The sequence below is a fragment of the Sciurus vulgaris genome, assembly GCF_902686455.1.
Source record: "Sciurus vulgaris genome assembly, chromosome: 6".
NCBI lineage: Eukaryota > Metazoa > Chordata > Mammalia > Rodentia > Sciuridae > Sciurus > Sciurus vulgaris.
The window spans coordinates 123,248,187-123,272,646 of record NC_136466.1 but is presented as its reverse complement, the minus strand read 5'-3'; the positions used below and the strand labels follow the sequence as shown (position 1 = coordinate 123,272,646).

The 24,460-nt window shown below is 35.5% G+C and overlaps 1 protein-coding gene across 3 annotated transcripts in view; it reads right to left on the bottom strand.

Annotated features, from left to right (window-relative positions):
• Positions 1-24,460, bottom strand: part of PDE4D (phosphodiesterase 4D) — a 1,241,089-nt gene that overhangs the window by 1,108,933 nt on the left and 107,696 nt on the right. For all 3 annotated transcript variants that reach the window (XM_079144026.1, XM_079144025.1, XM_079144027.1), the window contains exon 2: positions 17,227-17,361. In XM_079144026.1, coding sequence (XP_079000152.1) covers positions 17,227-17,268 — 42 coding nt within the window. In that variant the 5' untranslated portion in view covers positions 17,269-17,361. The remainder of the gene's footprint in view (positions 1-17,226; positions 17,362-24,460) is intronic.

Below are 24,460 nucleotides of genomic sequence, written 5' to 3'. Positions count from 1 at the left end.
CTGCCATGTATAGCTAATTAGAACAAATGAAAAATAAAACATAAAAAAGGATCAACTGGAAAGATTGAAGTAAGGTGTGGACAAAGCCAAGGAGCAACTGAAAATACAAAAAGAGCAAATAATCAAGATTTATCAAAGTTAAAAGCAAAACCCTATAAAGAACATTTTCCTAGTTGGGGGTTTGGAGCAGGCTTTTATGGTGTGGTAATTTTGAGAGAAAGACTTTAGTGACTTAGTTTTTCCAATTGCACCATCCCTGTTTTCCCCTGGAAAAAACATGGTTGGCTCTTTGCTGAACCCCTTCCTGAATAGACCAGTGCATGGCTATATGTACATGTACTTAGGTTTGTACTTATTTGCTAGTATGACCATACCTCATGCAACATTATGATTGAAAAGAAGGAGAAAGAAGGAAAGAATGCTCTTTTCTCAGTATGCTTTTATGATGTGCTTGTTATTACTAAGAAATATGTCTTCTACTCTTCTTCTGTAAGAAATCCTATCAAAATATGGATAAAGTAGCTCACCATGGGGCATAATTCATCTTCTGAAACTGTTTCAAATATCTATCCTTTCAGCTTTTGCTGCATTTGAAGGTTAAAAGAAAAAAAAACAAAAAGCAAGAAAGGAAGTAAATGGATTTGTCAAGCATGGGAGGAAAATGAAAGACCATAAGCATTAAAAAATTTCATGGTAGAAATTATCCATAATCTTGGAGAAAAAAACCTTGCTAAGCAGAATACAAAAATGAGGAAAAAGATCAATTACATTTTTACAACACAGAATATGTACCTCCATCTTGTTGGTAATTTTTAACAATATCATAGTTTTATACAATATTTAGAAGTTCCCAAAATATTTGAAATTAATTAGTTCAATTTTTTTTCAATTGAAGCACTTAATTACCACCCTAATCCAATCCCTTCCCTTTCAAACTGCACAGGGAAATTTTTGCTGAGGTTAGTTTTCTAATCTATTTAATAGCATTCATTCTTACGCAGATTTAGAAAGAGAAAAGTTGAATCAAAACAAAGGTGAAGAAATGAAACAGATTCTAACTCCATCTTCTTTGATTCATTTATTAGTTCATTATCAGTTAAAAATAATGTATTTTTCAAAAAGTCCTCATTAGATCAGATACAATCCTGTTGATTGAGATATGAGCATAAAAAGTTTCAAATCCAAATAAACTATTTCAATATCTCCCCTCTCCCTCTGTTCCCCTTCATTACTGCAGAAAGATTCTAAAGCACTTGAAAGAGTGCATTAGCAAGAATAAAATAGGTTATTCCATTAGCTTCCTTTCCTCTTGATTATATCAAAATTTTACATCACTTAATTTTTCGTAGAAGTTCCACTTATTTTTAGTTTTAACGATTCTGCATGAAAACCTAAGAGACTCAATTTTACATTGGTTTCATATAAAACTGCTCATGATTTTTGACTCTAGCTCTGTTCCCCAACCCCTATTTTCCTGCAAATTTTACCTTATAAAGTACACTGATCATGATTTTCCAAGTCTAATCTGGGGGCAGGGGAAATCTATAAAAAATTAAAAACTTCTAAAGAGAAATAATTCAAGTATCTATGAGAGAAAGGAAATTCGGTATATTATGCAACCACTATGGGTGAGATGTTGCTATACTGGATGCTGTTATATTTAATCAGCTTAATTCTTATAACAATCCTGTGATGTAGTTATTATAATCTGTATTATTTTGGATGAGTTCATTAAGACTCAGCTTAGTGAAGTAATGACTAGCAATTGATATGCTGGCCTTTGAACACTATTCAACCTAATTTCAAGTATAAACTGTGATGGGGGAAAATGGAGGAAAAGTGAACAGATCTCAGAGTTTGGACTTAAAAGTCTTCAGTTCAAATGCCTTCTCCACTAGCTAATAAGAATATTTTCTTGACTGCAAAAAATAAAAAAGAGATGATAATAACATACCCTAATTTACAAGGTCATTATGAATATCCAATAAAGTAATGTTTGTAAAAATCACTTTGTAAACTGAAAAGCAACACATAAATTTTTGTAAAGCAGTTATCATAATGAGACCTCCATGCAAACACACACACAAAAGAACACTTTATAAGAGAATTACAGTGCTTTAAACGAACAAGGAAATAGAGATGATGAGATAGATGATATATAATAGCATAATAGATGAAATAACAGAAGAGAACATCTCCTAAATTATAACAGTGTTTATGCAATTCCAAGAATACATTTGTCTCTCACTCTTTAGTTTTTTTGTATTGATCAAGGAAATAATAAAAGAAAACACTCAGGAGTTTAACTTTAAAGAATAGAAAAAACTAGCAAAGCATTGCGTGAAAATAGAAAGTCATAAAAGCTGGCAGAAAGTGCAATAATCTAACTATGGAAATATTTCAAGTTTTGGGTTCAAAATATGTATCTGTCCACATATTTCAGGATCATGATTGTTAAAATAAGTAAATTATTTTCTGTTAAAGTCATCATACTACAGTGATACATTCATGCCCATGTTTATAGCAGCACAATGCACAATATTCTAACTATGGAACCAGCCTAGGTTTCCATCAATGGATGAATAAATTGTGGTGCATATACACAATGGAGTTTCATTCAGACATAAAGAAAAATGAAATTTTGTCATTTTCAAAAAAATGAATGGAACTTTAGAACATTATGTTAAGTTAAATAAGCCAAACTTAGAATGTCAAGGATAATCTGTTTCTCTCATATGTGGAAGCTAGAGAGGGAAAAGGAAAAGAAAGGTGGAGACAAGAAAATCAAAAGAAAGATCAATAGAGGAGAAGAAAGGAACCAGGAGGAGGGAAGAGGGGAGGGAAAGTCGAGATACTAAGGAATGATATTGGCCAAATTATATTGTTATATTATGTGCATGTATGAATATGTAACAAATCTCACCTTATGTATAACTAAAATACACCAACATAAAACATGGAAAAAAGAAGAAACTATTTTCTAGATGTTGTAAAATCAGTCTACCTTCAGAAATTAAAACTGCAATGGAATTTGGAACTACACATAGTTCATCTATCCAAAATAGAATGGACTTTGAGATATGCTGATGTGTACATAAGCTGGATAGAAAAGATGAAGCAAAGTAGTATACATGAATCAAACCTGGTTGCTCCTTTGTCAGGGCAAGGTGACAAACTACACAAGGAGATTACAATTGCTTTGAGAGAGAAAGAGAGAAAGACCATATTCCTGGGTAGATACAATTCATTCCTGAAATTATCTTGTGTAGAAAGTGTGCAGAGAGAAACATCCTATGCAGAGCAGGAATACTGAAGAAGATCGTTGTTAAGTGTTCAGAATTAGACTTAGTTCCATGGAAGAAGCACATAGAGACACTATGGAGACTGATCAATTTTAACTTTAAATTGTCTTAATTTTTAAATTTATACATCAATTTACATTGGATTGGATAAAGAGGAATGAAGGAAAGGAAGGGCAATAGAAATAGGAAAGACAGCTGAATGAATTGGACATAACTTTTTCTATGTTCATTTTTGAATACATGACCAGTGTTACTCCACATCATGTACAACAACAAGAATAGAAGTTAGAGGCCATGTATGTGTAATATGTCAAAATGACATTCAACTGTCAAAATTTTAAAAATGCAAAAAGAGAAAAATTAATTTGAGCAAAATATAAAACTGAAATAAGTGAAGTGTGTGGGTCTGAAATAGAAGGAAGGGTTAACTCATCCAAGGAGAGATTGGAATAAAGGCTCTTCTATTCCAAAAACTCTTGTGTGCTTTATAAATCTCTTTTCCAAGAAGGATGAAAACCTATCTAGCCACTTTAACACATTCAGATCTGAATGTCCATCCTCTAATTAGAAATGGAGCATTTGAGAAAACATGTTCAAAAGGTCATGAAGACTAGATGGACCATTATTTTGGAAAAATTGCTATTTGCATAGGTGACTTCTTACAATTTATTTAAGATTATAAAACAAAACTGAAAAAAATGTTGCATGCACATATTAGGAGGAGGTCTAAAAATTTTTTTTTTTTTTTATCAAAATGCATGTATATAGTAACTTTAAAGTTCTAAATAGCCCGACTATTCAGTTTCATTGGTAAGACTTACATAAAATTTGCGGGCTTTTCCTCATATTATGTGCTAATATTTCAAATGTATATTTTAGAGGCATAATTATCACCTTTTTATACCTGTTCATTCATCCACCAAATAAAGATAATAATAGTACTAACATCATAGAATAGTTTTAAAAATTAAAAAGGAATTTATATACAGCTGGGGCTCAGTGGCACACACCTGTAATCCCAGTCGCTCGGAAGGCTGAGACAGGAGGATTGTGAGTTCAAAGCCAATCTCAGCAAAATAGAGGCACTAAGCAACTCAGTGAGACCCTGTCTCTAAATAAAATACAAAATAGGGCTGGGGATGTGGCTCAGTGATCAAGTGCCCCTGCGTTCAACACCCAGTATACCTCTCCCCTACAAAAAAAAAAAAAAAGAATTTACATATATAAAATGTTGGCATTTGTTAGGCACTCAATAAATTTTTATCACAAAACACTATATCACAAAAGTATTTTATAAAATGACTTAAAATGGAATTGCCTGTGATAGGTACCCCAACATATACTCAGACATATATCTACATATAGACATATACAAATTCATAGTTTCCCTATCCATAGAGGGTACATTTCACAACCCCCTTTGGATATGTTAAACCGCAAATAGTGCTAAACCCCATAAATATGCATTGTCCTATATATATGTTCCTAGAATATAGTTTGGTTATAAATTAGATATAGTAAGAGATTAACAATAACTAACAATAAAATAGAATAATTACATATATTCAAAGTTATGTGAATGTGATCTCTCTCTCTCTCTCTCTCTCTCTCTCTCTCTCTCTCTCTCTCTCTCTGAATGCCTTATTATACTGTTCTCACCCTTCTTTGGCTTGTGATGATGTGAGATGAAACTGTGGCTATGTGATAAGGTGAAGTGAGGTGAGAGAGGCAGATGTTTTCATGAGGGTTCTGTGAAATCAAGCACTGCAAACCTCCACAATCAAACTGATGACAAAGATGACTGTCAGTCTATATGACCGAAAGGTGGGTAGCATATACAGCATGGATGTGCTAGATGAAGGGACGATTTGTGTTCAGGCAGGATTAAGTAGGAGGACATGAGATTTCATAACACATTCAGAAAGGCATGTACTTTAAAACTATGAATTATTTATTTCTGGAATTTCCATTTAATATTTTTGAACCGGGATTGACCTGGTCCGATTTATGGATATAAATCATATATTCATTAACAAATCACAGAATGCAAAAGAGAGGAATCATGAACTTGAATGCCCCAAGTATTCAGACTTCTGTGGACAAATAAAATAAGTGAAGCCCACTCCTCTTATAACTATGGGACATTCAAAACCCTTACTGGTATTTCTGGGCACATACATAGGAGACGTCCTGTCGTGTACCTGGCTGCATTCACAGCTCCCCTGAGTCAGTGCTCCAATTCTACAGCGATCACTGTTCTTCACTCTTCCTGATCCCTTCTTCTCTACTTTGTCTTAAGTAAACCTTTTTTACTCCCTGTGGCAACATTATTACAATACTTCCATAATTACAGAACATTTAAGAAAGGTTTGAAGAAAGAAAAGAAACAGAACAGACAATACCTTTAAAACTAGTCATAAGATCTTGCTATTCCTATAGTGGTTTTAAAGGAGCCCTCTCTGCTACAGGGACAATCGGAAGTCACTTGTAAAGCCCTGCTTGATGCCACGGCTCCGTCCCTGAAGAGCCTTTCTCTCCAGAGTCCTCCACAGCACTGCTTCTCCCCAAAATCTGTCTCTCTTGAGTAGTCAGGAGAAAACTTTTTTAAAAATTCTGATACTTCATTATGCAAAAGAGTTTATCTTTCTTTTGAATTACCTTCTCTTCCCAACAAACCTGGGTAGCCTCCATTCACAATTTAAATTTCTCCCTTCACAATCCATTTGTCACACTATGCAATGCAAACACATCTGGAGTTTACAATGCAACATTGTTATCTAACTATAAAAATAGCTATAAATACACATATTTGACTATAAATATGTTAAAATTTATTTTCAGTAGACATATGGTGTTACATATACATCAGTATACCAGTGATGCCTATAGTCATATGTGTGAGGCTCCGTGGTGTAGTGACCTCAAAGAAAGTTGAAATCAGAAAATCTGAAGTACATATAGGCTTCTCTTATTACTAGTTGTGTAATCTTGGCTAACTCAGTTAACCTGACTAAAATGTATTTTGAGTTTCCATAAAATAAAGATAAAAATAATTGCCTTTTCTATTTCTAAGTCTTGTGAAGAAAAACAAATGTTGCAAGGGTATACTAGAAACTTACTTGCATTTTACAGAAGTAATTATTATTATTATCAGTAGTAGTAGTAGTAGTCACATTAGCATGCATATGTATTAGTCCTTAATTCCACTTGACATCTGGTTTAATAATCTAACATTTCATCCGATTTATATACACAATCATATATGCATAATCAGGCTTTGCTATAATTACTTTCTGAAAAACAATGAATTATGAATAATGGATGTAATATAAATTACAAACACATGCATGTGCGCACACACATGAAATCAGTTTTCACTTTATTGTGAATTTAGTCTTTAAGAGCTGACTTAAATTCAATCAAAAGTAATTGTGAAAAGATTTGAAGTAATAACTTGGTATGCAGTTAGTAGGAAAAAATAAAGGTCCACCTAGTAATACAAGTGTCACTATCTTCCATACACAATACTTACATAATTTTACTACTTCTTACCTTAGTGGCATATTTTAATGAAACCCAGCTTCACAAGGAAGAACAAAGTGATCCCCAGAGCATCAGAGTAATAAGTATATGAGAAGAACTTGGAAATATGTAGCCTTCAAAGACATGAGCTGACATGCATTACTTGTTTAGATGTTGGAAGCAATGATAAGTGAGAGGCAGAGAGAGGTTCTTAGGGCTCTGACTTGGGCAATGTGTGGATGACTGGTGAGCAATAAATTCAAAGAAGAATATTTAGCAGCATATTTTAGAGAAGAAGAAGGATAGTGAATGACTCTAGTTTAGTTTATGCAATAGTGTATGGATGTCACAAATGTCCACTATTCATCAGGATAGAATTCTGGGACTAGGACCAGAAATCTTAGCTGGATATGGAGATTAAGAGATAGTCAGATAGAATACAGTTAAAGACAGAAAAGGAGATATCTCGGTATCTTAAAATATGGGACCCAGGACAGAATATCAGGGAATAGCATTATTTAAGGAGCACACAGCTTGGAAGGAAAGAACTGTCGAGAAGAAAATAGGAATACCAGAATTAACTAAAAACATACGAATGCACAGGAATAACAACAGTAACTGGGAGGTCTCATTCAAAAACTAAGGTTAAAAAAAAAAGAGATTAGCAATACTGCAGTTGACTTGCAGGAAAGAGGAAGCAATTGATTAAGTCCTCTGAGGCAATGGAGAAGTTAGTCTTAAATAAGAAAAACCTCTTTCTCTTTTCAGACTTGAAGGAAAGCAATGACAACAATAGAAAAGAGGGTTTGGGTACATATTACTTTGCAAATATCTGATAGGATACGGATTTGAACACTCCTCTCCAAGGAAGTTTTTTACTTTAGATTTTAAGTATGGTCTTATTAGGTATAGAATTCTGGGTTAACAGAGTTTTTTCCTGTTGTTTTCCTTCTGGTAATTTGTAGACAGTATTCTTTTGCCTTCTTGTTTGCATAGTTCCTATAGAAAAGTTTACTGTGATTCTTGTCCTTGTTCTTCTATAGGTAATTTGTCTCCCCCCTCCCCCCTGGGTGTCTTTAACAGTCTTTGGGTTTCAGAAAGTTGAGTATGATTTGCCTCTCTCCCTCTTCCCTGGTGTGTGTGTGTGTGTGTGTGTGTAAGAACGTGTGTGGTCATATCCATTTTGTTTGATGTACTTTGATATTTTGTGTCTGTGATTTGGAATCTGTCATCACTTTTGGAAAAATTTTCAGCCATTATTTCTTCAAACACTTCTTCATCATTTTCTCTTTCTTCTGTGATTTTAATCACACATACATTACACCATTGAATATATATATATTTTTTTTCTCTTTGTATTCCAGTTTGGGTAATTTCTACTGACTTATCTTCAAGTTCAATGATTCTTTCCTTAGCTGTGTCAACCCTACTAATGAATCCAAAGACTTCTTTTTATCTCTTACTGTTTTTATTTCTACCATTTCCATTAGATTCTTTCTCAGTTTCCATCTTTCTGCTGAAATTTTCTCCTGCTATATGCTCTCACATGTTGCAACCTTCTGCATCAGAGCCTTCAACACATTGATCATAGTTACTTTAAATTGCCTAATAATTCCACATATATTCTTTATATGGGAAGTTTCTGTATATTGTCACTTCAGAGTGTTTTATCTTGCATTTTCATAAAGGTGGATATCTTTTGTGGATAATAGATACCGAGGTAAATACTTTTCTATGCTTAAAGATGAGCATGATTTTCCTTCTGCTTCAGTGTGAGAATTTGAGCTAAATCTACTTAGAAATTAGGCTGAATTTGAGGTGTATTCTTGCTAATAATTAACCATATAAAAACAGGCTTCAAATTTCCCTGGTGATCCCTTGTGATTAAGTTGTATAATGGCTCACCAGAGGCTATTTTCTTGATATCTGTTCCCATTTTAGTTTGGGGACCTCTCTTAGTGTTGGACCCCAAAGAAAATATGTCTCTTGAATCTTCTGCAGTCAAATTCCACTGTTATTTTTACTCACAGTTTATTAATCTGTTAAAAGAGGGCCAGGAAGGAAGGATGTTCCCTGAGGCTCTGATCAAGCCTGAGTCTCAGGCAGGCAGTATATATGACCCTGGCTCGAACGGCCTTCACAAATGCTCCTGCCCCTTCTCCAACTCTAGTGCTAGTCCTAGCGTGTATTCCCACCCTGGCCCAGGAGATAGGGCACTGTCATTTCCTGTTTCCTTCACCACCACCATTTCTCCACACCCACCATAATGAGTCTCCAGTACCCTAAGACAACAACTTTTAGTGTTCTACTTTGTCAACTAACTCTTTTATTCCACTTTGGAGATGCCTCTGGCTTCAAAACAGTGGCTGCCATTCTTCTTGATCGTCTATGTAATCTCCGGTGGGATCTCTGGAGGAAGTCTGCTACTGTACTTCCTCTATCTGTCTACATTCTTAAGCTAGCACGTCCTCGTTTTTTGGCAATTCATTAAAACTTTTAGCTGAATCTTCTCATTGATTTATATGATATCTGATGGCATCTACTCAAGGTAAACAAAGGAGGGCATTTTCTTTCTCCTTGCAGGTGTCTGTCTTCCCAGATTCTGTGGTACTTGGTGACCCTACAATCTTAATTCTCTGGCGAGTTTTTTTAAAAGTCATGAATGTGCAGTTGATATAGCTTTTTCTCTTATAATGAGGATGGGAGAGGCCCACTCTGCAGCTGTCTGCAGCTCTGAGCTTAAACCAGAAGCTGAACAGTTCATATCAGTATTCCTCAATATTCTGAAAGGAAGACACTGAGATTATCTTCTGTGAGAAAGAGAAATTATTAGGACTGGGTAAGAAGGGTGATTGTTTGGATTCATGGATAATTCTATACCTTCCACTATTTTTAGTGGAATGAGAATGTTCTTGTATAGTGTTAGTAGAAGAACCAGGGAGTGGGAGCCAGGAAGTAAGTGTGCCTTAAAAGGAAAATGTTTTGCTCCAGCTCTAAGGAAAGGGTTGCTTTTTTGGTTTGGCAAAGACCAGGATAAGGTTACCGCCTGGAATGTAGATGTTCCAGTTTAAGTTGTTCTATATAATGCTATAGAAGAAGTTTTTGCTGTGGGCAGAGTTGCTCCTCTGAAGTTATTATGTATACTTGGACTTGGAGAAAGGGTTCACACAATAGAGGCATAGTGAGCAGATTTAGTGAGCTCAATCCATTAATCGGGATCTTGCTTATACCTTGGGTGGGAAGGGTAGTCATTTATTGGGTTAAGAATAATGTATACTTTGTTGTAAGTATCATAATTGAAACAATTTTGTTGAACCTATTCTGAAAAATATATAATCTTGAAAATATGTAGTCATAAACTCAAAGTTGAAAGAAATCTTCCCATTCAATGAATCTACTTCCTTCATTTCACACTTGAGTAAAATAGAGACCAACAAGGTAATTCACCCAAGGTCACATTTTGGTGAGACTTTATAAAACTAAGGAGCAGGATAGTTTAATGAACTATGTATATTATCCCAAAGAAAGTATATGATATTGGTTTCAAATGAACAGATATCAATTAACATATCTGTTAATGTTCCTCACTTATGTCTGTTGATATGCATATTATATACACATGTATAAATATAACAGTAGGAAGTTAAAAACTATGAATTGAAAGATTCAAATTTCTTTGATAATCCTGAGTATGGTATTAACAATAAAACAGGTGTAAAATAACAACTTGGAAATATCTTGGTTTAAGACTCTTTCAAAGTTTCCTCAAAAATAGGGTGCCAATGCTAGAAAGCCCTGTTGGGAAGTTTTAACCTACATCTATTTCAATATTACAACATCCATTTCCTATTTTCTCTGTTTTAGATTCTCCCTTCTTGCATTAGGATGTTTTCAAGCATTGTTTCAAAAATCAGAACATACAATGTTTTCTGAATAGACACTACTATCCACAAAAGGATGTGCTCTTCTTTGACTACTCTGCCAGTTATTTCATTTGCTTTGGGTGAGGGAATACATGTTGTGAATCCCGACATAAGCAACTTAAAAAAAAATCATTTGCTTGTTCAGTCCTCATAGGCATACATTCTGAAGATCTCCCATATTCACCTCAAATCCTTTGTTTATCTTGGAATATCCCCTCAGAGACTATTGTTTCTGAGCAATGTCTAGATCTCTCTTGGTATGATTCATATAGTGTTGAAATGGAACACTGTGGGCAAATTAATACTGTGTAATGGCCTCTTCTAGAAAAACACAAGCTGAGCATTTAATAATGTTTTAAAAGTACTTACAAGAAGCAGAGATAAGGACCTTTAAAGTTCATGGTTTCTGTTTCAAATTAGTTTCTAGATAGGATTGCTTTTTTTTTTTTTTTTTTTTTTGGTGGCACTATGGTGTTATCACTTGTCTTCAGTAGTTTTAATACATTTGGTTTTTAAAATTTGTGAACCAGATTCTCACAAAGCTTACATACCAAAATGTTAAGTGAATTGTGATATCCAGATCTCTTAGGGACCATTTGTGTAAGAAGCTCCATGGAATGTACCTGTTAGTGTGGTCAAATAGTTGGTGAGGTTTCAATAAATATTGTTGACCAAATTAATCTAGGGATCTTGGAGGCTATCAGCATGTCCAAATTCTCAACACAGAAGTAATATTGCCAAAACAGAAATCCAGATTGCTACCATAGGAAGATTAGGGGCTTGGGAGGGATGTGACCATAGGAGACTTATAAGCTAAATGTCTTTTCCCAGCCCTTGTGCTACAGATGAGACTATGTACACAACTCCAGGTATGTGGCATGAGATGCAAAATTGGTGAGAAAAGGAACCGGAAAGCAAGGTGGGGGGGCTGCAGCATATAACCATGATCCAACCTTGGCTTTGGCATCATGACTTTTCATTTGCACAACTAGGGGGCTCATGAACTGACAAGAGTTAGCTTGTACACTTTTTGTTGTTGATGATCTGCTTTTTCGATGAATCAATTCCATTTTAATTGTTTTCTAATTATTTTTATGAAATCAGTATTTATTGAATGATCAATTCCATTTTAAAAATCCTTAAGAATTAAAGAATTTCCTACAGAAGCATATGATACAATTGAATATTGTACAACATCTTTTATTGTCTGGTTGATTTGGTTTGGATTTTTTTTTTTCTTTTGATATGGGGATTAAATCCAGAGGTGTTTAACCACTTAGCCGCATCCCCACCCTTTTTTTGACTATTTTATTTAGAAACAGGGTCTGGCTGAATTTTTTTCTGGAGCAAAATACTACTAATTAAAAACTTCAACAAATTAGTATGCTATTCTTTAAAATTTCAACTTGTTATAGAGTTACTGCCTATAAAAAACATTCTTCAATATTCGTCATTAATTCAATAAGACTCCTCTACATTTTTATACATCTTTGATTTGTTAAGTACAATACATGCAATTATTTCTTGCACATAATCATCTGGAATTCAATTCCCACTTGAAATTTCCCCAGAATGAAATAGCAAACACATCACAATATCAGAAAAAGAAGTGAAGGTTTTTCTAAGACAAAAACTTAATGATTGGCTTTGGCTGCTGAAACTGTCATGTGACATGATTGATTTCAAAGCAAGTGGCTGCTGATCAGTCCCTGTTCTTGCAGACCTTTCTTGCCATCCTCACATTCATCTGTACTCTCGGCTATTCTTACACTATTGTTGATTATCTGAGAAAGATTCATTTTAACTATTCTAAGATAATCTATGTTTCTGCGACAATGAACATAATTGACAATTAGGGCACATTATTCACAGCCTCAAAATATCTCCACCAAAGAGTGTATCTGCAATGTGCTGAAGAGCAAGTGCATGGAGATTTGAGAGACAGACTCCAGCCTCCCAGTGAAGAAGGAAAGAAGACAACAGCAGAGACACAGCTGAGCAAGGCTACCATGGCAGGGTGGAGAAATAATTTTCACAAACAATACAAACTATAAATTCAGTTATCAGATATGCCCTTCGAGAGTAGAGACAAGCATCTTATTCATATTGGATATCCTGAGACAGACTATCACCCCAAAACCACTGAATAAACATTTGTTGAATTTTGTAAAATAAAAATCACACCGTGGAAGAGAGAAATAAGACCCAAGGAATAAAATCTCTAAAACTACTAAGTTATTATTTCAGTTTGTTGCTGGTAAAGATACAAACAAGAATATTATTTTGATTTTGCTTTGTATTTCACCTTTTTCAAAGCATTTTTACCTACACTATCTCCCCTGACCACCTTTGGACTCTAAGAGGAAAAATCCAGTTTCTACATGCTTTACTTTGTCAGGATTCTAATTCATGACAACTGTCGGTCTCATGTCTTAGGTGGTGAAGAATATAGTAGAGAAAGGAAGGCAAGTCTGGGAATGGATAAATTATTTTCACTTTAACCATAAAAACAAAAGTAGTCTATTGGACAGAACAATTGTGAGGAATAATAAATGTGGATAGCTCTGAAGTGCCATAACAAAATGTATCGTCCTTTCCAAAATTCTGTTTGATCTGATCTCTCTAGTAGGCACCAATAGAAGGAAATACAGATAAGGCATACATTACTCACCATGGGTCATTAGAAGACTGAATGCCTCCAAAAATCAGAAATGTAAAGATACAACTGGAAAATGTTTACTTTTGTTTTTTGAAGCATCAGATAAATTTGGACAACATTTTTAAAGTCTCCTATGAGAAGAAGCAATTCTAGAAAGCCTACTGGGCATACATCGCCAGATGGACTCCTAACTCAGGACTCAAAACTGACAGCAGCCCACTTGGATGATCTTTAATTCAGTATGCAAAGAATTTTCCAGATACCCTGTGTCTCTGAAAACAGCCAAGACTTGCTTCTAGATTTGAATAACCACTAAAGAAAACAATTCTATCAAACAGAACAGGGGACATCAATTAAAGACATCTGGTGAGTGACAAATTTATTCAAATGTAGAACATCCAAAAGAATCCTAAGTCAAACAAAGGGCAATTTCATCAAGAAAATAATAAATCCAATTGAGCAGCTGATATCTTGAATCTCTCCAAACTGGTAGGAAGAAAATGATTCAGGGTACTGGCAAATTGGGAAGTTAATATAAAATCCTAGAATATACTTTAGAATTCAATACACAAGAGAATTGATTAATGAAGAGGAATTAGAATCTATCCAGTTCATTTACCAGATGAGATTTATAAAAATTCATGAGTTCAGAGAGTATAACAGCAGAGATATTATAAGGAACAATGTTCTAAAATTCTTTTAACTAACCCTTGACTTTAAAATATACTCTTGTATGGAAGTGTTGGTGTCCAGTCCTCCTGTCTGTACCTGTCCTGTTTGGCCAAAATGCAGTGGGATGGTAGGCTTCGGTAAAGGGAATGGGGTGACTCAGGATTGTCAAGTCTGAAATTTACAAACTGGCAAATCCATTGACAGGACAAGGGACTTTAAAGACCTATGTCATCGGATTGGATGTTAAAAACAAATAATATAAAATAAGCAAAACATGAATAGCAAAGGAAAGGAAAACTAGCTTTGAATAAAACTAAAATTAGCCTCTAATCCTATAAAGAGATTATTAGAAACTCAAAAATTATCAGGAAGAGTTCCCCTAACATAAACCTTAGGAAATATATATATATATATATATTGACTGGGTCATTTTCAGTGTTACCCAGTTGAGAGAGTATATTGATTCTACATAGTGGCCACCCTTTGGGCTTACACATCACTGTGACACTGAAATCATCCCTTCAGAATACCGAACTCTCTGCTATGGACTAAATATTTGTGTCTCACCTAAACTCATATATTAAATTTTTATTTCTCAGTGGGATGGTGTTTGGAAGTGGGGTCTCTGGAGGTCATCAGTGTTGAATGAGGTCATGAAAATAGGATGACAGGAACTGTGACCTAACAGGAAGAGGTTTTGGAGAGCTTTATCTCTGCCATGTGAGGAACCAGCAAGAACATGGCCATCTGCAGGACATCGGCAAAGACCAGGGTCCTCACCAGGACCTGAGTCAGCTGGCATGTTGTTCTTGGACTCAGGGCCTCCAGAACTTGGAGATACATGTTTTTGCTTAAGCCACCTATGTCTGTGGTGTTTTGTTGTGATGGGCCTGAGCTGACTAATGTTCTGTCTTTGCCCCAATTCCTTGATTGTATATTTATTTGGGAACTGATGTTCAATTCAATTTATGAATGAGCACAACATGACTTGGAATCACAGAAACTAGAAACTGATGATGAACAGACTCACCCCATCACTTCCCATCTTATGCTCACAACTTTTACATGGGAGGGAGAATGACTAAATGATCTTGCAAACTACATGGAACCCGTCTCGTAAGAGGAACTCACTAAAAAGGTTACTGTTTAAAGATAGTCTTTTCCCTCCTCTTTCGCATACCTTAATTCACAGTGACAGATACAAGGCCTACAGAGTCACATGTACAGAGGAAGGAACAAAAACTGTTTTAACATTTAAAACTTTCCCTGGATTTTCAAATGTCAAAATGTCAAAGAAAAACATTTTTAGATTCTAAATCAAATTAATTATTTAAAACTTCAACCAAAACAGGAAACACCCACTTCCAAGTGTACAATTTTGGATTTTGTTATGACAAAGATTTAAGTGCTGGTGGCAGGTAGGTGACCATTAACAAACCAGTACAAAATAAACATTTGAAGGCCTTAAGTGACAACTTCTAACCAGGAAAGAAATGGGCTCTTTTCTCTGATAAAGAGTAATCTCCTGCTTAGGATCATTTAATTAAGTGGAAATATTTTCCTTATGCCAGTGGATTCTGAAGGAGCTGGGATGGAGTGAAATGAGAACTCAGCTGTTTACATTTGGACAAGTGTAGGCAGCTGAGATTCTTAGTCTAGGAAGCTTGAGCCTTTCCACCACGATGAGAGATTTTGCCTTAAACAAACAATAGGAAATCTTCTAGCATCGTTAAGTATTCACAGTTCCTTAAAGTCATGGCTCAGTTAATCATTTGCTTTTAGAATGTTTTTCTCCAAGAACAGGGAAAAGTTTAATGATGTATTAATTATCCAAAATATTCTCCCTTTTGCCTTTATACATTTTCTCCTATCACATGACTCTAAAATTAAATAAAAGAAGAAAGCATTATGTTAATGGTTTGCTTTCATATTTAATTTATAATAGGAACACTCAGAAGCAGAAGGATGTGTTTGTAGTTTGGTATGCAACTCACCTCCTGTTACAATGAGGAACTCTATGATGATAAAAGGAATTCCAGGTTCAAAGCTCTGACCCTTTATTTTATACAAAACCCATACAACCAAACACCAACTAGTAAAACAAATGAATCTGAACATTCCTTCAGAGTTTGTTGAATTTACTTGGTTGGTTATTAAACATAGTACTCAGTAAAAAGATGGGCATACATCTCAGCCTATCCTCATTTTTTAAGAAATCCTATTGGGCATACTGTCCTTTTTTTCCTCACTGCACACTCATGCTTCACTCTGAAAAACTACTTAGTAATTCTATAGAAAGAATGAAAGATGACCTTGGGCCATCATGATAGAATCACTGGATGTAACACAAAGAGATCCCATATGAGAGAAATGTGTTTGCATTTGTGGTTTTTCTGGTGCCTTCAAATGAATACTCCTACGTCACAACCACATCTGTTTGGATGCCTTTTCCCCCTTGGGTAAATGAACAAAGGGCCATGTTCTTAGAGCTTTCCTGATGGAAATTAACAGTCTGCTTTCATCCTTGCCTTGTGCAGCTTTCTTTGAATTGCTCTATTTCTTTAACTATCTTTCATAAGCTGATATAAAACTGAAAGTTATCATGAATTTGGTACCTGAAGAACACTAAGTAATTGTCCTGGAGTCTTTAGGATCCTGTGTATGCTCACTTAAAAATGTTAAAAAGATAGACCAAAAGGAGAGATTAGAAACCTATGTCAGGGTGGAAAGTTCATGGAAGGGAAGAACTTTCAGAATGTGATCAGTTTAAGTACTGTTGACATAATTTAAATTTGTGCTTTTAGACTTGCCCAGAAATTTTGATATTTAAGACATTAACTTCTCCACTTTCAATTTAATTATATATTTGTAGCTTGCATTTAAAAATCAGGGTTTTCCATATATACCAGCAAGCTTATACGAATGAATGGAAAGGCTTATAAACTGACAGAGAATTCCCATCAACTGTCAGGCAGGCCACATTGATGAACAAGTCTTCATTTGTTAATAGGCTACATACATTTAGGGAACTGAAAGATAACCAAAAGTTTCCCAGAAGCCGAATCATGATTATGCAGCATTAAAATCCAAAGAAGACAGTAAAAGTTATAAACATACCCTTTAAGAAAAGAAAAGAAAAGGTACTTACACTTTTGCTCCGAGAAAGCAAATCACATGTATTTCTTTTCATGGTTGGTTTTTCAGTAATCCAAACGGGCACTAGTAATTTCCAACGTCAATGCTCTGACTGCAACAATTATCCACTCAAAAGCCAACTGGAATGCTGGAAAAAAAAAAAAAAAAAGTAAGGAAATGTTTAATCAAGTATATGATTAACACGTGTGCTTCAAAATGCTATCTTAGACAAGGACAGTAATTCTTAAATAATTCATCAAAACAGGCTAAAATGGCAATGTGTTTAAAGCAACCACAGTACATACAAACATTTCCAAAACAGCTTTTGTGAAATGTAAGTTAGAGATTTCAAACACCATCTGTTTTCCATTAAATATTCAAGTCTACTTTTTTGGTAGCTGGAAAACAAATAGGTATGGTAAGCACAAGTTAGGTTAGTGTATGAAATGAAGATGTAGCAGAATTGTATGTATTATGTGTTGATTATTACTAGGACAATCTGGGACCCTCAACTTTTCACTAAGAGATCATCAACTGAGCCTTGTCCACCACTAGGGGAATCTTCCTACATCTGAAGGGAAGTGCTGAAAGCTGTCATGCCTCTTGTTTCCTGAACAATAACCCAAAGGACACTGAAGCCATCCCAGTGACTCTTCAGTAAACTTAGTGAGTTCTTTATCCCTTTAGCTCAAAGAGGTTGCAAAGAATGCTTGAAAGAATTGAAAGCACTTTACCTAGATAAGCAATAGCTGTTATTCAAAGAACATTTCAGAAGAGTCATCACATGAATGACATTGATAGCCTTATTTCCTGAACTTCACTTTCCACTAGACACTAGGATAGAGATTCTGTGTTTGGCAGAAAGAGCAAATTTACTATGTATGTTGTCTACATGTCTAATGTGATACTATATCTAACCATGACTTGCATATACAGAGGGTATGTTTGCATGTGGGCTAAAGAGCGCTTGATGAAAGAACTTACCCTATGGGAAAGCGGGTGAGGCAATCAAGCTTTACTAAAACACACCAATTCTGATAATACAAATGTAGGCCCACATAGATGTAGGTTGATGCTAGCAGCAGCATGTAGTTCTACTATTGGCATTCTTTGAGCTTCTCAGGGGAAAATAAAATGAAAGGATACCTGTGTCTGAAGTTTAGGGAAAAGACTAATACTACTTGAGCTCTGAAGGATCTAGTTTTACTAAAATGATTTTAAAAAAATGCAGAAGATTGCAAGAAACAATATTAGTGTGGGCCCCAGATGAGGCCAGTCATTACTTTCAGGGGACTCAGGACCACCAGTGGAGAGGGACCTTCAACCAGTCTCTCCAGCATCCTGCACTGCCATTCTCTCAAGGCTGACAAAACATGCTTAGAAAATATGTGAGTCACCACCCAAGACTTCTGACAATAAAAAGCAGATACTTTTAGGGAGGCCAGAGGTCCCCCAACAACAAGATGGTGTTAAAACATAGAAATGGAGTTCCTTATGACTAAGAATTCTCTAGTGACAACTTGGGAACCCAAAGGTACTGAAGGAAGAAGCTTTTTTTTTTAATTTGATGAAGGTTAGAGGGGGAAAAATGCAAATGTGAATTTACTAGAACAAAAATGCTGTATCTTTGGACTTTTTTTTTTTTTTTTTTTAAGAGAGCATGGCTTGGAGGGAGGAGCTAATCCACAAAGAGAAATTTCTCAGCAAGCACACCTCCAGGAATGTAGTCACCTTTACAGACTAATCATGATGCTGAGCACTTTATAGGCTCTAGGAAAATGTGAAATCATGTGATTCATTTCATTTGAGGAGTGGATTGAAATAACAGAAGCCATAAACTAAATACACTACACCTAGGAAGGAAAAAAAATTAAGTGCTGCAGGAAGCTTACACATTATCAGAGGAAAACTCATTTAAAATAGTTAATTATTCATTCCATATATACTGAGGACCTTTAGGGGCAACCATAAAATAGTTGCTCATAGTGAGCAAGTGATTCAATGATTTTTAAATTAACAAATCAGACAAATAATGGATAAGACCTGATGAGGTTTGCTGAATCAATCAAGTTTTTAATAAACTTACCTTGAGACCCTTTAAAGGCCATCATTAAGAGGTGCTTTCCTATAGGAATTTAGAACCTATAGCAATTTGAATAGACAAATGCGGTTAATTGAAAACTGGCTGCTGACAGGAGGGCCCTTCTCAGCCTGGGTACCTAGAAGCAGCCTGGTCTCCATAAAACAGTGTGGACCTTGGAACCAAATAGGTGCAGATCTGAATTTTAGCTCTTCACTGTGTTCTGCATAAGCTTTAGGTAAGTCATTTACCTCTCTGAGAAAAGGGGAGGTAATAATAATACACATGAGTGTGTTTAGCTCAAATGAGGAAATGTGTATGAAGTAGTCTAGGAGAGTACTTGGCACCCAAGAGATGCTTGGTTATCATCATCATTGCTACCTTTTTCTTCTCTTAGTACCAAATGTCAAGAAACAACAACAAGAACCAATTCTGTTTTCTCCTAAAAGTGCTCATCTCCGTTATTTAAAACATACCTAGCAAACAAACTTTCAAATAAGAAATATATGAATAATATATCAGTTAGGGTCCCAGGGTAAAGAGGCAGCATACTAATACTAGGATCATTTAAGAAGGGTTTAGTAAAAACTACTTAAGATGATGTGGAGTAAAAAGTACAGTTTCTGGAGCTAACAATGGTGGAGTTTTTATTCCACTATTCTTGGGGTGGGGGTTGGAGGTGTAAGCAGAGGGATGGGTTGTCAATACATAGGAACAAAGAATCACGTCAGCCGGATGCCTCCACAGAGGAAGTTACTCCCTGGGACATAGTTAATCCCAGGTACCCCTGAAAGGAAGGAGATGAGGAAAAGCACAGGATCTCATTTTCCTCCCTCCCTCTGATCTCCTGCCAGTACTCCCCAGGAGCCAAATTCCAATGAGCCAGAGGACAAAGGAAGCTGCTGTTGGGTTTCTTCTTGGTCAGTCTTGCAGGGCAGAAAGGCTCCTAGGCTAAGGCAGGGAGGAAGTAAGAGCTTCAGGGGAAATGGAAGATGTGCCACACAAATTTGATCTGTAGTCCAGCAAGAGGATTGCATTTTTCTGTGACTTCCTTCACCCTAAGCAAAGTGCCCATCATTTATCTTTAATGATCTCAACAACCCTGCAAGGTTGATAATGTCAATATATTATCTCCATTGTTCAGAAGAGGAATCAGCTCCAGAAAGCAAACTAAATTGCCCAGTAAATAGCACCAGGATTCAAACCTGATCTGCCTGCACAGTACATGTTTTTGTTTATGTTGCCAGGCTGCTTTGCTGCCGACATCATGAACCAATGCATTTTAATTATCAACAAGGGGCAACTTCTGCAAGTTATCAAAGCTGTGCCTACACCAAAGAATGTTTGGCAAAAAGGTCGACTCTCAGGAAGGTAGTTATCTGAGTTCCTACATATTCCTCCCCTCAGCAAGATAATGCAATGAGACAGCAGAAAATGCTTCTCCCTCCAGGTGCACTAAAAAGAAAACCAGGCAAGCGAACATGGGCACATGTGATTTCATTACGATAAGAGTTTCCACATAAAAGTTAATTAGGGAGAAAGAAGAGTCTGCTCCTGGAGGGAAAATACTTCAGAAATAAAAAATGGAGAGAAGAGGCAGTTAAGATGGACGGTGCTGGAACTTTCTGAGAAGGAATCTGAGGTGCAGCACCTGTATAAATTGTTCAGCTTTGATGCAAGGATAAGGATTAAGACAGCTTCTTTCCTAGAGATTAAGGATTTATATAGTAGAAAAAGCCCTGAACAGGTCATCAGAAGAAATGAGTTCTGCTTTCATCACTATGTCATATACACAAGCTGTATGATATTAAGAAAATCCCTTCTCTTTTCCCCTCTACTAGTTGCTTGCTTTTCTGTCAAGTAGAGATAACAGTATTCGTGCAACCCACCTCATAGATCGTTACCGGAATTAATTAGATAATATCTCAAAAAGTTTTCTGAAAACCATAAGGTTCCCTGCAAACAAAATTTTACTCATTTAAACAGCAAATGTGCCAAAGCCTAATGATACCCAAGAATAAGAGTTTAAAAGGGTTCCAATTATCCTCAAATATTAGAAAAGCTATTGGTTATGTTTTGTGTATTTCAGAAGAATTTCCTATGCTTCCCTTCTTTCCAAACTGATACTGTTTTGTTTTGTTTTGTTTCCTATTGACTAATCCAATTATATAGTGGCTGCTGGATCATAAAGTCACTTTAGTGCATTACTTTGAAAAAAATTATTGAGCACCCATGTGCCAGGCACTAAATTAAACTAACAGATTAACATCAAATTTTCTAGATCCAAGGGAGAAGAAGTGTTTGGGGTGCAGTTGCCTAATGATCAAGAGGTAATTTATTAGATCTGTCTCCAACCTAGTGTCTTCTCCACTCCATCAAAAGATAAAGCTTTTCCATGCTGCATGAAATAGACACCAAAGTGAAACCAAATTAACACCCCTCCCCTTTGTTACATATTATATTTGTTGGAGTTTTTGTTTGATTGTTTGTTGCAGTGTTGGGGATCACACCCAGGACCTCAGGCCTCAGTCTCCCTAATTAGATTCTAATCTAAATAAAAAATAACTAGCTATGTCCAAGCATGGTAGCTTATACCTGTAATCCCAGCAACCCAGGAGACTGAGGCAAAAGGATTTCAAGTTCTACACCAGACTAAGCAACTTAGCAAGACCCCTATCTCAAAATAAAAAATAAAAAGGGATGGGAATGTAATAGTGATAAAGCCTCTCTGGGTTCAATCCCTGTAGCAGAAAAAAATAAAATAGAAAAAGAAAGTAGCTATGACACATGCATGAAGGAAGTATCATCACTATAGAAGACAACCACGAAGAAATATAGTAAAAACGGTCAAGCTATCAAGGTTTACACAACGAAGTATGTGCAGGCAAGAAATTAGGAGGAGGCTATGTATAAACTAATACTTGAAAAGAAGCATACAAGGGAGAACAGATTTTTTTCACAGGAAAGCTTCATCTCTTCAGTCCCTACTAAAATGCCCGCCCCACATAGAAGGAAGATAACTTGAACTCTTGCTTGCCCTGATGCCCTGCTACCTGTGTGGCAGAGACAAAGGAAGAAAGTACCAGATATTTTCTCACACCTTCCAAAAGAGTAAATTAAGAGCAAGGACATTGTGGTCCAGATCTGAAGAAAACAGGCTTCCTGGTATCCACATACTCTCTTTTCCCCAGGGTGCCCTGTACAGGTAATCTCTTAGCTGAGTTTCTGCTAGAGGTTACAGAGTCTGAGCCTCCAGAGAGCTCAGTAAACATTCAAGATAATCCAGGTATAGGGAACATAAGACCCAAATAACATAACATAACATAAATAACATAACAAAAATCATAAGATAACAAAACATAAAATAACAAAACAAAAAACATAACAACGTAACAAAAAAACATAAGAAAATAAATAACATAACAAAAAACATAAGACCCAAAGTCAGAGAGCTGACTAGGACAACACAGGAAGTAGACTGGGGCCCTGGTACTCCACACTAGTATCTCTCCAGCTGATGATATCCTGCAGTGCTTTGATTTTCCTAAAACCAGCTCTATTGAGAACCCAGATCACTGTGCAGTCTGCTCAGCAGAGTTTAACAAACTGGTTCTTGATGAAGTCAGAGCAACTGAAGGATGTGCTCTCTAGGGACCATTCTCTGGAGGGGACTTGCAGAGACTGGAGTGATGCCTTTCAAGGAGAGGAGTCAAGTCATGTGATTTACATGTTTAAGTGACCTCATCTCACAGGCCACCACCCAGTACCATTCTTCCTGCCTACTTGGACTGTTCTAAGCTCCCTAGCCCCTATGTCATGTTTATTCCTACATGGTAGCCCTAAATTCATGCTCTTAAATTCTTTTCATCTCTGAATTCTCTTCTATTCCTCAGAGCCTAGCAAAAACCCTTGCTTCTAATGATGATTTTTCCCTGTTGCTCCAAGTCACACAGGTTTCTACTTCTCCTGAATTCCAACAACCAAGAACAGGTAGTTCCACAAAATCATCTACTTTTGTCCATTTTTTTCACTGATTGTTTTGTATTTTCAATCTTTGCTTCTTCAACTGGGAGTTGAATAAGATCCATTGTAAGGCCTCATCAATAAGCAAGCTGTATGATTACAAAATACAAGTTCCTTAAAGTTGAAAGTACTTCATTATCACTCTTTTTGACTTTTCCATAGTGTTTAATATAGTAACCACCACATACTATGCTAAAAAATTAAAAGCATAAATACCTAAGAAATATATAAGCTTTGTAATTAATAAGTACAAATTTTGTAAAGTCAAAAATAAAATTATAGCAAAATGTGGAAAATATTTGATTTCACTGTTTACCAAAGAAATGAAAATTAAAATCTTATTTTTTCTGTAATTCCTACACGTTAGTAAAGTTTTTAAAATAAAATACTGGGTAATGGTATGTATATGATAAAATAAGTGTTTCATACATTGCCAATAAGCTTTCAAAATGATATAAGTCCTTTGAAAAGAATTTGTTAATGAAGACCAAAATTTTAATGCTGTTTTATACTTTCATATAATAATACAGGAAATAAATTGAAATATAAAAAATGCTTGATATACAAAGGCATTCTTGGCAGCACTACTTATAATAATGAAAATTGGAAACAATTTAGGCATCCAATTATAAGGGAACATCTAAGTAAAATATGAAAAACCTCCTGATGTATGATGCAGATAAAATATATATTTTACACAAAACTTTAATTACATGATAAAATGCTTGTAATGTTAAAGAAAAAAAGCATGATTGATGTCATACATGTAGTATGCTCCTATAACAAGTTATGCACAAAGACTGAAAAGGAATGTAGCAAAATATTAGTGCTTTTATTTAGGTACTCTATTATGGTTGATTCCATTCTTTCTTCTGTATTTCTTTGCTTTCTCAAATTACCAACACTTGGGAAGAAAGTACTTATAAGTTAGATTAAAAGAAAGTATAGGACTGAATATAAAAGTCACTAATCATCTCTTTCTGCTTCAGTGTATATCTAAAACCTCTTGCTTTATTTCTCTGATTGTTCTGGGGGTTTGTCAGATTGTTGATTTAGGTACCTGATTGAAGAGAAAACAAGTCACTAACCATCTCTTCCTACTTAAGAGCACAGCTACTAGTACTAGCTTCTGCTCCTGTGATTA